Genomic DNA, 15,900 nt, shown 5'->3' with positions numbered 1-15,900 from the left:
GCGCATGCGCACTTCCGGGGGGGTAAAAACGGGGCTCGGCCCGGCCGCAGAGCGCGGGTGACACCAAGCGGTCCCGCAGGGAGCGAAACCCCGGCGGACGGCGCAGCGGCCCCTGCGAGGGCCCCGCTCCACTGCCGGGCCGGGACCTTCTGCCCGAGAGCGCCGGGACAATTCCGGGCAGGGCGCAACCGCATCGCGCGCACCACGGGCATCGTCCCGCGCCCACCGCCCGCACTTGGAGCGCGCCCGGACCACGCCCCTTGGTGCCATTGGCCACGCCCCCTTTGCGACACTCGCGGTGCGGCCGGCCCGGCCCGGGGTCGGGATCTGTCCCGGTGCCCGTCCCGGTGCCCGTCCCGGTGCCCCCGGCCATGTGCGACCCCCAGTCCCGGTTCGTGGCCCGGGCCCGCCGCCGCTTTGCCATGACCCGCGAGTGCGCCGCGCTGCTGCCTGGCGTGTGCGCCGCGCTGGCCGACCCGCGGCAGCCCGGCCTCGACGACACCTGCCTGGAGAAGCTGCTGGACTGGTTCCGCAGCCTGACGTGGTTCGGTGAGTGCCGGGCGCTGGCAGGGGCTGCTTCGAGGGGAGCGGAGGTCCATCAGGGAATCGCAGAACGGTTCGGGTTAAAAGGGACCTCTGGAGATCATCCAGTGCAACCCCTGCCAAAGCAGGGTCACCTGGAGCAGGTGACAGGGGAGTGGGTGTCCAGGTGGGATTTGAATGTTACCCAAATGTGTGAGGTGCTGTGACGCCTGAAACTGCTGTGTGTGAACCCGAATTCATCAGTTCTAGCAGCTGGCGGGTCTTAGCTCAGCTTAGGGAACCACTTTAATGAGACAGGACAGTCCTGGCAGTGAGTGCTGTTTCCTGGCCTCTCCTGGGCAGATCCGACTGTGGAGCTGGTGCAGGACAACCCGTGTCTGACAGAGCTCATCACCTCCGTGCTGGCCCTGCCGGATCCCAGCCCCAGCATCCTGTCCTTCACCCTGCAGCTAGCTGGGATCCTCACCTCTTCTGAAAGCCGCTTCCAGCACCTGCAGGTGAGTCAGCCGCCCTGCTGTGTGTCTGTCTCCTCCTTCTGGATGGACAACCCCTGAAAATGTGCATATGCTGCTTATGCACAGATTGATGGCTTATGTGGAACAGCTCAGCAAAAGTGATACAGCAACAAAGACCTACAATCACCATTCCTGTTCAGTTCTCATGCAAAGCTGCTTCTCACTTCTGTCTCACCACAGCAGGACTGTGAGTGCTGATGCGTAGTGCTTCCCATTTTTAGTTCAAAAGAGTGTATGGGGTAATACTACTTCTCAGCAGTCACTGCACAGTGCTGTATCCCAGGACAGATCCTGTAGATTTAAACTTCACTAACAGATGTCATTTTCCCTCCATAGTAAGTTGACAGGAAATTTTTAATTCCATGCAGAAACGAGGTAGCTTTTTGAAGCCATGCTTTCTGCAACAGGATACATTATAATGCAAAACCCAAAAGGCTTCACTCAGGGAAGAGGTGTGTAGAGGTGTGTAAGGCAGTCTGATGGAACTGATACAGATAAGTTGTCCCTTAGCACCTGAAAACAAAGCAGTTTTAGTTTGGAACACTCTAGTTTGTCCATAATGTTGCATTTAAGTGTAAGATTCTGAAAACTGCCCATTTTAGTGACACTTCTAGCTAGAGGAGGTTTCACTACAGTACTGATACTCTTGACTCAGACAGAGCAGCCCCTTTGCTCACTGTTTACTCTGTGTTCTTCCATGCCTCAGCAGGAGAAGCTGCTGGGGAGGCTCTTTGGCCAGGAGGGGCCCCGGGGCAGCACGGCGTGGGAGGACGCGTCGGTGCGCAGTGCCTGGGTGAAGGGTGTGCACAGCATGGTGCACCACCAGCCTGCCCTGCACTTCCTCTGCTCCACGGGTGAGTGCTGCTGGGGCTGGCATCTCCCCAGGTCTGCTATGTCTCTGCCATTCCAGGCTGTTGCTTGCCAAATGAGCAAGATGGGAGTCTTTGTTTATTTAAGATTAAAATAAGCCATTTGTCAAAAAGAACGAAGTCGTTGAAAGATGTTGGTTAAGTTAGTTAAGCATTAAGTTAACTTTTGTTAAATTAGTTATGCATTTGGTCTAACACTGAAGTGGTGCTCTTTTGAGAGGGGAAAGAATTTTATAAAATTGCCCATATAAAATTAAGAGCTATCTGTATTCTTGTTTGTAACTCCTACTAAAGGGTACATTTCAGCATGATTTTAGTGCAGAAAAACTAAGCAGAGGCTTATTTATCTCTTAGTGCTTGCACACATTTGTAATCCTGTTGTTGTAAATTCTGCTGTTAATGCCAGCTTTAGATCCCATGTACAGAGGGGCCTGAAAGACTGGATTGGTATTAAAGTGCAGCACGTGCTGCTGTCCATGTGATGGAATAGTGATATTGATACTGCTGTTCATGTTTTTCTTTTGGTTATGTCCAGAAATGGTACAGGCTCTGTCCATAAATACACACTGGGCATGCTGTCAGCTCTCCTAATGTTACTGATGTTGTATTGAAGTCTGATCCTGAGTTATTAAACCCCTGAGGATCTGAAAACAATTTTATTTTCTTCTTGTGTTTGCTTATTCTTAAGGACTGGCTGACTTTGAGTAGAGACTGTGAAATAAAATATAAGGAAACCCCACCACCACCATTTAAAGCTGTGTGGTACCTGAATTGGAGTTATAAATGGTTGGGTTTTCCTCCAGTGACTTTCTTTTGTTTTCCCACAGGAGGCATGGATGTGATCTTCACTCTGCAGGGGGATCCCAGCCTGTTTGTGGCTTCAGCTGCCAGCCAGCTCCTGGTGCACATGCTCACCTTCTCCCTAGAGTCTGAAACATCGAAAGCTCTCAGTACAAAGGACTGTGACTGGCCACTGTGTGCCCAGCTGATTGTAAAGCACATACAAGAGTCACTTCAGTCCAGCTCTGCCTCTCACATCGAGCAGTCACTGAAGCTGTTGAGCAGTTTGTTTGGCAGTTGCTTTGGCAGTTGTTATGCTGCATGGACTGAAGTCCTTTGGTTAGACATAGCAAAGCAAATAGAATCCTTTCTGCAGGAGGAGACTGTTCAAGCACAGCCTGTGCTGGCGAATCTTTTGCTTAACGTGGCACGGTAAAGATCTTCTGGCACCTTGGAGCCCATGCTGAGATAGATCTGCTTGCCACCATGGGATAGGTTACACTTCTCTCTTCTCAGGTCCTCTGTGTTTTGTGGCACTGAAGGCAGCTTTTGGGCATTAGTAACTTCTGCTCTGGAACACTTAACCCCAGTACAAGCAGGTCCTCTGGCAGTGGGACTTCTGAAGCTCTGCAAATGGTAGGACTTAATGCAATGAAATGTCTGCACTATGCAGGTGTTTCTTCTCCATGATTCCCCTATAGGTACTGAAAAAGCAGCAGGAAACCATCAGTTGAATACAGCATATACAGATACTAATTTAAAGGCTAAAACTCTTGTTCTAAGGTAGAAGGACACTCTCTTGTTGACAATATATGCCCCTATCCCAGTCTCCTTACACAGGATCCCACCCTCTATTTGCATAGTTTGATAAAGCTGCTTCTAAATTCCAGAGCCATTTCTCCTCTGCTTTCAGTTAGCAAGAGGACCTTGGAAAAAGTCTCAGATTGTGATACTTCTTTTGTTGTTCTGTCATTGTTGGCTTGTTTAAAAGCCTGCATGAAAATCATTATCCTGCTCAGCATTTGGGGGGCAGGTATTTGGGAAGGAATTTAAGTTTACTTGTGTTGGTAACTGCTGTTTCCTCCTTGAAGCCCACAAGATGTCAGGATTCAGGCACTGACTGTTCTACTTCAGCCAATGGACTGTATTTTGAGAGCAGCCTCCCAGCCTCTGGAATGTGCAGGTACAGTTGTGACAGGAAAGTTAGAGGCCAGTCTGCTTGCCAGTGTTTTAAGTGCCTGGTGCAGACAAAACTGGAGGAAAAAGAGTGGGAGAAGTCAAGGACAGTAGCAGTGTTTGTAATAAATCCTACTGCCAGTTGTATTTGAAGGGATATTCATACCACATCACCTTAATATCTTGGTTAACTTTAAAAATCTTTTTATATTCATTGATAACCTGAGCTCTTCCCTTCTTTGGTCCTCTAGGTTTGCTGGATGAGTCTGTCAGTGACCCTGTCACTGTTGAAAGTCTTCTGTCCTCCAAGACATCTTGTGCAGGTCTCCTGTGTCAGACCCTCGCTCACCTGGAGAAGCTGCTGTCTCTGGTAACATTCAGAGAGAGAAAAAAAGAGCCTGGGAATCAAACTGGTCCTTGAAAGACAGTGTTAAGATGGTTACAAACTTTTACAGTAGAGCATAACAGAATGTGGAGAGGAGTTGGCAGTGAGGATTTCCATAGTTTAAGGAAATTTAGCACAGTAGGCTCTAAATAGGAAAACAGAGGGATACTGAGACTCTTAAAGAGGGACTGCACTTAAGTTTTAAATTTGCCTTGATGAGCTTTGTTACCATACCTTACTTGTATTGCAATTATTGATCCTGGGAAGAAACACAAATTGAACTGCTTTTCCAAGCAGTGAGAAGGATCTCCTTCCATCTGTGCAATACTTCTTGGAAGAGAGGAAGATAATTTATTTGTAGTTATTGACATTGACATCACCTTAAGAACCCACTAAAGGTTGCAATTTTTGCTGTCTTCTGACCTAAAACTGTTTTGTATTTGAGACTGTTGCTGGAAACTCTTTTCTTTCTTACCAATTAGAAACATTTGAGAGTGGATTTACCCTGTGTGTCTTTGCTGCGCTCTCTCATGACAATATTACAATTCTGCAATGGCTTCCTGAGCCCAGCTTCTCATCTGGGAAGCACAATAAGCAGGAATTTGATCAATTGCTTCAGAGTGCAAAAGTCAGCTCTTGATGTCCTTGCAGCACTCTCAGAGAAAAAAGGTGAGTTAATCTTTGCTTTCTTATCCAAAACAGTTGTGCAGTTCTATGTCTTTCTGTATTTCAGTGGGGATTTGGCTGCTCCATCTCTCAGTATTGGTGCTCTGGGTTTGTTTTCTCTCTTTCAGACTGTGACACACTCATAGGAAGTCTGTTTGATGTTCTTCTGGCATATCTGCAGAGTCCAAACACCAGCCCTACTGTGAGTATAGAACTGGGGGAGAGATCCAAGTCTATTAGCTTACCCCAGTGGGGTGTAATTCTCAGAAAGTGTCTGGCTGCTGTTGTTTCTTAGTACACTTTATATTAGAATATGTAGGACTGTTGTCTTGTCCTGGGTGGCTTGCAGAAAATAGCTGAAATTGTAATGAGCAAGCAACTGACCAGAACATTGAGAGTTCTTGAGAAGACAGGAGCTGTCATGTCTAAGAGCATCACTGTCATACTCAACTTGACATAGCCATGAAGTATTGAGTTCTTTTTATTAAGGGGATTTGGTTTTTTGCTTTGTTTTGTTTGAATGGCTCTGATGGCAGCTGCAAATCCAAAGCTGGAGGCACCACAACTTCATGATACTAAGCTGAACACAGGGATTTTCTACACAGGGATCTTGTGTTTGTTAAAAATTATATTTAAGCACCATTATTTGTGGCTGGCTTTTTAGTAAGGAGGCATATGCACTTGTTTACTCTGAGAATTTCTCTGTAAGTTTGAGGCTAAAATGGATTTTACCTTTAAAGGCATGAAGGCAACACTGCCTCCTCCTGTAGTAAAGTCAATCTGCTTTACATTGCTTCAGGTTCTAAAGAAAACCTTTCAAGCCACATGCAGGTGGTTGGTGCACTTGCAGGAACTGTCCTCCTCCAACAGTCAGCAACAACAAACTGAGAAGATTTTGGAAGGTAACAAAGCTGTTCCAGCTGGGACAAATAGCAGCTAGAGGCACACATGAAATCTGCTCCTGCCTACCTTTCCTGCTCAAAGCACTGGATTCACTTGTTCACAATTACGTTGAATTTAAGTTTAGTTGCCCAAACAGTGCTTTGCAGAGCTCTGGGAGAAGCACACAGCAGCAGCAAAAGGGATTGTATCAGATGAAATGATGTAGAGGTTGTACAGTGAGTGCTTCAGTAAGGCTTGTTGCTTTTCATGTCCGTTCAGGTTTGTCACTTGCCTTTTACAGATGTGCTTGTGGTGCTGCAGAAACGTTTGTGCAGTCCTTGCTGGGAAGTAAGAGATTCTTCTCTGGAGTTCCTCACTGCCATGGTTAAGTGCTTGAGAGGTGGGTGCAAAGATCTACCAGTTCACATTTGAGGAGTATTTCTTTTGATGCTGTGAAAGTCAGTTGGGCTGGTGAAGCATCTTCTGACCTGTAATTTGAGGGCTGAGAAAAAAAAGAAGCATCAAGATTTTTACTCGTAGATCATGATCAAAATCTGACAAAAATATTAATAAACTTATCCTGCTTTGTCTGCTGAACTCAGATTGCTGTACCTGCCTTAATGGCAGTTTTGGTGAGTTAAACTGAGGGGTGTTGAGACATGTCTGTCAAGGCAGGTGACACTGCTTAATGGCAGATAATACTTTCTGTTTTTCAGTTTGCTCTGCACTGGAGTCTGGTTTCTTTCAGCAGACTGGGGCCTGGGCTTTAGGAGGCTGAAAGCCTAGACCTTCTTTATATGCTTGGGATTAATTACTGATTTTCTACTTTACTGATAGCTCAGGCTTTACAGCATAGCTCTGAGACAAAGCTTATTTTCCTACGGTAGTTCTGTTGTGGTGGAAGGGAGGGGAATATTGTCAACTGCTGTTTTCCCCAGGTCACAAAGGAAGTATCCAGCACGCTCAGCTGCATTAGCACTTTACCCTGCAGCCCCTCTCAGTGCTGCAGTTACTTTTGTTTTCTCTGCCATATGCCTGACAACAGAAAAGCAAGACTATTTTTTCCTCTTTTAGGCAAAGGCATGAATTTGATGAGGCTGGAACCATGTCCCCACTTGCCCGCAGAAAGTTTTTTCTTGCTGCTGAAGCAACTCTAAGTGCAATTTTCCAAGTTCCAGTGTCTGTCAGGGCTTGACTAAAAGCTGCTGAGAGAGGGGGAGCCTGACACAGAACATCTGCCCGGTCCCTGCAGCAGCTCCTCTCCCCAGCAGCTGCAGGCAGTGGCCATCCTTGTATGAGGCAAAGAACTGTTTGCACTGAAACAGCTTCATACTCAGAGGGAATAAACTCCTACTTCTTTGGCTTGCTGTTTTGTTTACAGACCAGAATGAGTTCAGGCAGCATCTCCTGTCCTCAGAGGTGCTGAGGCTCACAGAAAACCTGCTGGAGGACCCAGAGAGCTACGTGCGAGCGAGTGCCGTGACTGCGGTGGGACACCTGGCCCTCATTACTTGTTTTGCTCCAGAGTCACCTGTCATAGGCAATCAGTATAACAAAGAGGTAGGATAACCTTTTCTGCATGAGCAGAATTCCCATCAGTTCACTGTTGTACTGCTTAAAACTTTCTTCACAAGTTATCTGCTCATGCAGGCACATTGCACAACTTGCAATGACAAGATTTTTCTCTGTTGTTGTTTCTTTATGCCTTTCTCCCCTCACCGTGCTTTCTCTTTTGTCTTTGCACCTAGAACATTGTAGCAAAGCTTCAGGAAATCTTGTCAACAGACTCGGAGGGCTTTCCTAGGAGGGCTGTGATCAGCATCTTCACCAAGTGGCTGAGAGAAGGCTGCACAGGTCAGCTGGAAGATACAGAGCAGTTTGTCTCTAGAGTCATCCAGACTGTGGAGCATGATTTAGACTGGGAAGTCAGACTTGGTGGTTTGGAGCTGGTTGAAGTTTTCTGTAGTCAGACCATTTGCCAGCTTGCCCAGTGTCCCTATGCTCCTGTCTCCTCTGCAGTCACACGTTCCACCCCTCAGAATGAGCTGCTGCAGGTGTTTTGTCGAACAAAGCTGTTTGGGTTTTTGTTTGGATCTTTGTGTGACTGTGACAAACCCGTGGGGCAGAGAGCCTGTGATGTGCTGGTTGGTTTGAGAGGTCATTTCTACCCCATGAGTACCTTGGAGAATCCACAAGAGATTGAAGATTCACCTGCAGGACGTGGCATTGCCTGGTTACAGAGGACACTAAGACAGGGCTCTCTGGCTCAGAGCTTCCCCACAGATGGTGGTGATGGGGTGGATTTTCAGGATCCAGAGAGCATGATGTTAGCTTTGGGTGCAATAGACTTACTGGAGCTGCATGATGAGCTAAATAAAAGTAGTGACCATGTGGAGGAGAGTCCTCAGTCCCTCTTACAGGACATCCTTGCTACTGTGGGGACTACAGAGGATAATGAAGTTGACTGTTACTGAGCACAGCTTTTGCTCTGATAGAGCAGTGCTTAAGTAATTTTCTTCTTCTGGAGAAGGATGGTTTTGTTAGCTGTTAAATGGGTTAGAAAATCTTTGCTTTAATACTGATGATTTTTTTTTCTTAAAAAGTGTCATTTCCAATAAACTGTTGTTTCTTTTTCAAAGTAGAAACATTAAGAATGGCATTTGTTCTTTTTTAAGTTGTTGTCTTTTAAGAAAGCATCAGACCATGCCTACATAAGGAAGCATTTTAAAAAAACAAAAGGGTGACTGAAAACAAGATGTTGCAGGCTCCTTTTAGAGCCAGAGTAGCTAAAACTGATGGAGACTGGTTTTAAGGGACATTTGTTTTGACCTTTCTGTAGTTATTCTAAAAACAGAGCTCTCAGCTTCTCTTATGCATTTTGACGTCTAGAGCAGAAGGTGGCATTTAAGGAGTCAAAAGCTAATCAGCCTGAGCATTACAAATTTTCTCCTATAGATCACAGACTTGTTTGATCTCAGCAGTGACACCAACATGCTGACTTTGGTTTTAATTGAAGCCAGAAGCAAGTCCATTTTACTGTTTTTTGGGTTTTTTTTCAAGTGCTGCTATTTTCCCTTCCAGAAGTGCTTAGATAGTTTCCAACTTCTGAGAGAAACTTACACTTAAAGCTTTTTCAAGATGAGTTTGAGCTGTGATTAGCTTTGGTAACAATTAGAAACCAGCAGGCATAGTGTGAATGGCAACATGATTTTCTGAAAAAAAATTGCCAGTTTTATAAAAACATGGGGAAGAATGCAGTTTGCAACTTGCTCCAGTATCTTTCTATGTGCTAAAAAGCTTTCTGCAACCTAGAAAAAAACCCCAAACCAAACAGCACCTTTAGCAGTAGATCAAACCATGGTGGGTTCTTTTCCAGCACTGAGGTGTTACTGAGCATCTTTTATCCTCCTGCAGCCTGTGGAGAGGCAGGAACATGACACTGATTTGGGGGCAGTGGAGGCTGTAGAATCTCAAGCAGTGGAATGACTTGTACAGTCTCCTCCCTGCAGCAGTACAATGGACTGAGATGTAGTTTGGATCTCTTGCTGCTGAGGCTGAAGGTTTGCTCTGTGCCTTTTGAGGAAAGCAGCACACTTGCCTGTTGCTCTGTGCACAGCTTTATGTGTGACAGAGCCCTTGGGTTTTGTACCAGCAGCTGTTCTTGGGAGAGAATAGCTCTGCTGCTGACACACAATTCTACTTGAGTTTGGTCTACACACCTGGCAAAAGACAGAAGATGGCAAATTCAGGCCTCTTCCTGCCACTGTGTTCATCTCTGAAGTGGAAAGGGTTAGTGAGAGAGCAGGGATGTGCTTTTACAGAAGTGTGGAGTGTTTGTGGAGTTCCAGCAGTTCTGTCTAGTGAAGGCACTGCAGTTCTAAAAGCAGCATTCTGTGCTGACAGCAGGTCAGCTGTGCTCCAGGAGAGGAGGCAGCAGGTTGCAGGGTGAACACCTCCCTCCTGTTCAGCACTGGAATTCTTGTCATTTCAGGGCTGTGCAGTTTAGGAGACTCCAAGGAGTTATTCAGATATAGCAAATTGAAAAAGTGAGTTGTTACAGAAGGAAAACTCACTGCTTATTGCCAAGGTCTCTCAACTCCCAGACCTATTAATTTTTTATGGAACTCTCTTTTCTTTTTAATCAGCTGGGGTGAGGGTGACATCGTGCTTGTAGCATTTGCCTAATTGCAGTCCAAAATCGTGTTTATACACTTGTACACTAAAAACCAAAGGTACAACAAGTTGGGGCAGCTCCTTATCTCTAGAAGGGGTATTAAGGATTTGGTTACTCTTTCCTTATAAATAGGTGTCCACCTCCAGCAACTCTAGGACAGTGCTGACTCTATTTCTGTCCTGAGATCCCTGCTTTGCCTTTTGCTGTCTCTGCTGCTCCAGTGATAGTGGAGTCCCACTGACACTGAGGTGCTGGCACTGCTACCCTGCACCTGATAGCTGGGAGAAGCAGAAGGGCCATGGACATCTAGGCAGTGTGTGGGACAAATGCCCAGGGATAGAGACATTAAGGGAGATGAAAGCAAACTAAAAACTCCACAATTCTTTCTACAGAAAACAATGGAGTGGGCTTTTTGAGCTGGAAATTTAGCTACCAAGTTTATGAACACACACCTACAGCTGCTGATGTTGATCACCCCTCATGCTGGGATACCCTCTCTAGGATGCCCATCTTCACACACTTGAGGACTCATACAAGCCCTACCCCACTTGCTTACACTCATAACTTATTTTAAACCTACTTCTTACCTAGCCAGGCTTTTTTTTGCACCTCCACAAGATCCTTATCCCAGCCACAGAGCTTCCTGCTGGGTTAAGAATTGCACTCTGTGCCAAGGTGTTGGCCAAGGAGCTGTGGTCGTGCTGCACCTGGGGGGAAGGTTTGGCTCCCAAGGACACAGCCCTGAGCAGCTCTGGCTGCCCCCAGGTGCATCCTGAGCATTCCCTTCAGCAAATGCCATTGTTATTTAACCACTTCACAGCACAACAACAGTCTCCCTCCAGAAACTACCAACACCTCACTCTGTTACACAGCACAGAGAAGGAGGGGATGCCTGACCTGCTGTTATGGACATTTTGGGACGGATTTCTCTGGAGACTCCAGCGTCCACCCCATCAGAGCTGTAGCTGTGTTTGGTTCCTGCAGGAGGCAGGCACCACTGAAAGTTTTTCTGACATCCACAGAGCTGATTGGGCAAACATGGACTTCAATGCAGGAGCTCAGGACTGACCAGGCTCAGGACTGACTTTTGTTTTTAAGCAGGCTGTGAATAGCCAGCAGGAGAAATACAAGTGGTATTGAAAAAAAACATCACAGCTTAAAAAAATTCCTATCTGGTGGCTGGTGCTGTGAAAGAAGAAAATTTCAAAGCTCATTTCAGCTCTTTAGCTGCACAAGGGCAATGTTAGGTTGTGTTGTCTGATCTGTACGCAGGTAGGAAATTCCTAGAGTTGCTTTCAACACATTTCAACAAAGCTCTGAAGAGAGGATTTATCTTTTAACTGCTCAGACTCAGACTCCAGAGAGAATAAGCATCTCTGGCTCAGCCCTACTAGCAATGGCTTTATGAAAGCTGCCAAAGGAATGGCTGTTAATTTTCTGGTTTGATACACTAGACATTTACAATACAAAGAATATTATTTGCCTAATTACACTAATTGCACAACTTAGTCAAAAATGGGCCATAAATGTCTAGGGCTGTTGCTTCAGCTTAGATATACGTGATCTGTGATTACAGATCAATTTGTGCACATCTCTGCAATTCCTTCTGTCCTCCTCTGATAAAATTTGCTCAACCTTTCAATACATATTCATCAAGGCTTCTAAAAACCAGTGTGCATTAGGGAGGAACTTGTCAAAAAGCTTCACTGAAGAAGATCTCAGCAATTTGAAATAGAAAAGTATATCAGTAGCAGCAGCTCTGTGGTCTGTGTCATTTCCCCTCGGAGCAGAGGGTTTTGTCTTCTGCTGAGAAATAAAGCACCACTTCAGCAGGGCCAGACTTCAGCCTGTGTCAGCCTTGATGCTCCAGAGGCAGGACAGCTCCTGCCTTTAACCTTGGAGCCAGCCCACAGAGAAATGGGATTTGAAGGACAGTGTGTTCTTCTGGACAAGGCAGAGCTGAGGGTGTGCAACTGGAAGGAAACACCTCCTGGGGGCTCTCCTAAATCCCCCCCAATGGAAGGGGGATGAACAGCCCTCACCAAGGAGCTACAGGTACAATTACACAACTTCAGTTAAAGCAAAATGAAATGAAAGAAAATGGTATTTCTATCCGTGGTACCAGTACCCACTCTCTGCTCAGAGCACACCAGCTGAAAGTGTTTGTTTACATAATAATGACAATATAACAGGTCTGCAAAGACACCTGTCACACCTCTGCCTCCAAAACAAACCCATCCAAACCAAGTTACTCCCCACGTGCCTAGCTGTTAACCTCCACACCAGGCAGGAACCCAATTGTCCAGCACAGAGGGTGCACCCACCTCTCTGAGAGACATTTCTAGGTTAGATCAAATCAGAGCAGATGTTAGACCATGACCTTAACCAGTTCCTGTAGAGTGTTACAGCTTGAACTGTCATAGGTCCAACCCTTTTCCCTCATTGTCAATTCAAGACCGGTGGGAATTACCCTCAAGGGAGAGAGAGCTTCAATCTTCAGTTCTCCCATCTCACCATCCTTCACTCCTCACATTCCCAGCCTCCACTGACCCCACATTCCCTGAGCTCTCAGGCTGGGTCAGCAGAAGGGAGCAGGGCTCTGGTGCTGCTGTGTGCAGAGACATCCGGGCTTGCCCAGGCTGGTCCCTCCTTCCTGCACCCAGAACTTTGGCCTCAAACCAGCTTCTGGGCTGGGCTGGGACCAGCACCAAGGAGCTGCAGAGCCAGGTCTGGCAGATGGTGAATGCAGGCTGTACATCTTGAAACACGGCTTGGCCCAGCCAAGCCAGCTCCTAAACAAGCCCTTATTAAGCTGCATTAGCCATCACTCAGGAAATCTTCTGATTTAGCCCTTATAGGCTAGGGCACAGGTGAGTCCTAAAACCCATCACTCTTGATAACAAACGCCCTCAATGGGACTGATCTCGTGGTTACAACTCTCATTACGTGCCAACAACAAAAAAAGCTGCAGTTAAAACACAAATGGCAGTGGTTGCTAAGTGACAACATCCATCACAGCCCTGAGACAAACAGCTGTGGCTGCACAGCAATCCTGTCTTGTCCATGTCATGGAGGATAAAAATGCTGTTTTCATGTCTAGTAACCTTAACTTACACCCAACAGAGTATTTGGTGCTTTAGGTTCTGAGAAAGAGACCTGTGAAAACAAGGCTAAATCTTCCACTGAAACCAGCTGAAGTGAATTTGATTCAAAATACTTTTAATATTGCATGCTCCTTCAACATACTTTCCTCCCAGTGAATTAGTGCATAAGACAGCATGGCTTTCTCAGTTAAATGGCCCATTTCTGAAAACAGAGTGACAGTATCTTCAGTGAGGGTCATGTGAAACAACAACAAAATCAACAAAATCTCCACCTTGATGCTTTCTAAAGGGAACTTGTGGGCTTTGTTCAACACTGAAGCTTTCTGCAATGTTTGGAAAAGACAGTAACATTTCAGAGCCGTAAACAACATTTATCCTCATAAATAAAGTACTTAAACTGTACATTTAAAATTATGTGAAATGATGGTTGAGTCATTCAGGAGCCCTAGAACCAGCAAGGCACAAAGGGGTCACTTGCTCCAAGGAAAGCAGTGGGAGCAAGGTATTTAAGCACCATTTAGCCTGGGTGAAAACCCCTAAAGTAGAGACCCTAATTAGCACAACTGGCAGCTCAGTGCATCTGAGGAAGGTTATTGAGGTGAAAAAGGAGGAAAACCAAAGGGGTGCTGCACCAGCTGTGCACAGCAGTTTGCTCACCCCGCACGCTGCAGTCAAACCTGTTCAGGGCTGTGCTGGCACCTGAGACAAAGGGACGGATCCGTCACTGTCCTGTGAGCAGATCTGAAGTGACCAGGGAGTGCCACCACGTGGGTGCCCAGCAGTGAGAAATGCAGCACCAGGCGTGCCCAGCCGGGCACCTCACACCGGGCTCAGGTCCTGCTGAGCCCTGAGCTCCACACCCCGGAGTGTCCGACCAGAGCTCCTGACCACAGCTGCCCCGAGATGCAGCTCTCAGAGACTTCTCTGCTAATTAGGCCCTTCCTTAATGAGTTTTCTCCTGCTCCATCCACGGAAGCCTCAATTTCCAGTGCCAGCAGTAACAGATCCTGCCATAGCTCCAAGAGCACAGGAGTTGCTGGCACGGTCAAAGCTCACCCATGTGGATAAAGCCAACTTGACTGCTGGCTTTGGTCACTATCTCCATGTCAGCATAGTAAACACTTCGGTTTTGCACATTACACCAAAGTAAAATATGATTTATTTTTCCCCTCTACATTTTATCCGTAAACTGAGCACTTTCCCTGGCTGTTCTCATTGCTGATCACTTCACCACAAGTCAAGAGCACAAGCGTGCTCTCACTGGTGTTAAACCCCTGTGTCTCTGTTCTCCAAATCCTGCAGCACAGGGTGAATATTGCAGTGCAGACAGAGTCTGCCTCTCTCCAGCAGCTTTAAATCAGGCAGCTCCAAGGTGCAGAGTGTCTGTCTGGCTGCATGAAAGGCACGTTCTCCACATGTGCTGGCGGGCACACAGCTCAATCTGCCTGCTTCCACAGACATGGCATCAGGAGGGCATAAAAAGAGAAGCCTCCTGTCACCCTAATTCCCGTTGAGAACTTCTGCCCTGAAGGGATCAGCCTTGCCTTCCTCCCTAGTTTGGGAGCATCTTCTCCACCCTTTATTTATTTCAGCAAGATCAAAGATTCATCTCCATGGAAACATGTGAGCTCAAAGAGTTTCTGCACTACAGCTTTGCATCCTGCACGTAGGGTTTGGCACTGTTTATTTGAAAAAGAAGCTTTGAGATACTCAGCAGTCAGGTGTCTCCAGAAATGGTTTGATGAGCAATAATCAATAACCTGAGCAGTGTGGGTATGTGTGTCACTAACACACACAGCAGAGTGGAACTGCCATTCCACTGTGGAATCTGTGGCCCATGAAGAGCACATGAGGGACACTGACGTGACTGCTCTTCAGTAGCTGGCGCTTTGTCCCCATAGCTGATATTTGGTAGGACTCCCAGGAGACCAGAGCTATTTGGGCAGAGCTGCTGGAGCCCATCATTGCCCACCCTGTGCTGCAGCTCATGCCTCAGAGGAGGGGGCTGCAAAGCTGGTTGGATTTACCCAAAGGAAACAGCAAGGGGCCCAACACCCAACTCAGCAAAGACCTCATGAATTCTGCACTCAGACTGCTGCCTCTGTGCCAGCAGTGGCTGGGGCACTGGGACTGTGTCATTCTGGTGATTTCCCTTGCAGTAGCTCTGAGCTCCAATTCTTTCAGCACAGTCACTCCTACAACTAGCTCCCAGGAGAGGGAAAATTAAAAATAAATAAATAAAACAGACATGTTTAATGCTATTTTTGTTCCCTTTTCAGCTCACCACATGGCCACACAAACTGTTAAACTGTTGTTCTGGGGGCAGGAGCAACCAGCCAGGAGGAAAAACTATTCAGACATCCACAGCAGCTTTTGCTGACAGAAAGGGGCCATGGAGCTACAGCCTTGTAGGAAATCCTGAATTCTACTTAACTCTCACATAAAGAAAAGGAGGACAAAAAGGAGTGAAACAGAACTCATTTACAAGACTCACGTTTTCACAGGCATGTCCTAGAAAGGGTGGGCAGGGAGTGGAGAGCACGTGGGGCTCCATTTGCATTAGAGCAGAGCTAATAGCATCCACCTGGAGAGCATCAGCCAGCACCTGGGGCAGCAGGAAACTCTTTCTCCCAGCACTGCTGGAGGCACAGATTCTGCTCTTGAGGAAGTCAGACTGCACCCCACTGCTTGCAGCAGTGCAGAGTCCCAGGTTGCCCCTATACAAGCAGGATGTGATTTTTATAATCATATTAAAAAAATTCAGAATAGCAACTGTGCAGAGAGAATCCAGCTGCCAGCATTTAGC

At 46.8% G+C, this 15,900-nt stretch overlaps 1 protein-coding gene across 1 annotated transcript; it reads left to right on the top strand.

The window, feature by feature from the left end:
- The first annotated feature begins 407 nt into the window (after nucleotides 1–407).
- On the top strand, nucleotides 408–8,461 carry BRAT1 (BRCA1 associated ATM activator 1). The gene is made up of 13 exons (XM_062503312.1): nucleotides 408–549; nucleotides 886–1,040; nucleotides 1,765–1,912; nucleotides 2,755–3,139; nucleotides 3,224–3,343; nucleotides 3,799–3,890; nucleotides 4,135–4,253; nucleotides 4,751–4,937; nucleotides 5,063–5,136; nucleotides 5,734–5,836; nucleotides 6,118–6,216; nucleotides 7,198–7,376; nucleotides 7,565–8,461. Exons 1-13 carry the CDS (start codon nucleotides 423–425, stop codon nucleotides 8,288–8,290), a joined length of 2,514 nt encoding a protein of 837 aa, XP_062359296.1. The 5' UTR covers nucleotides 408–422; the 3' UTR covers nucleotides 8,291–8,461.
- Nucleotides 8,462–15,900: the final 7,439 nt, after the last annotated feature.

Source organism: Cinclus cinclus, chromosome 16 (genome assembly GCF_963662255.1).
Source record: "Cinclus cinclus chromosome 16, bCinCin1.1, whole genome shotgun sequence".
NCBI classification, from domain to species: domain Eukaryota; kingdom Metazoa; phylum Chordata; class Aves; order Passeriformes; family Cinclidae; genus Cinclus; species Cinclus cinclus.
This window is presented reverse-complemented; position numbering and strand designations above follow the sequence as displayed.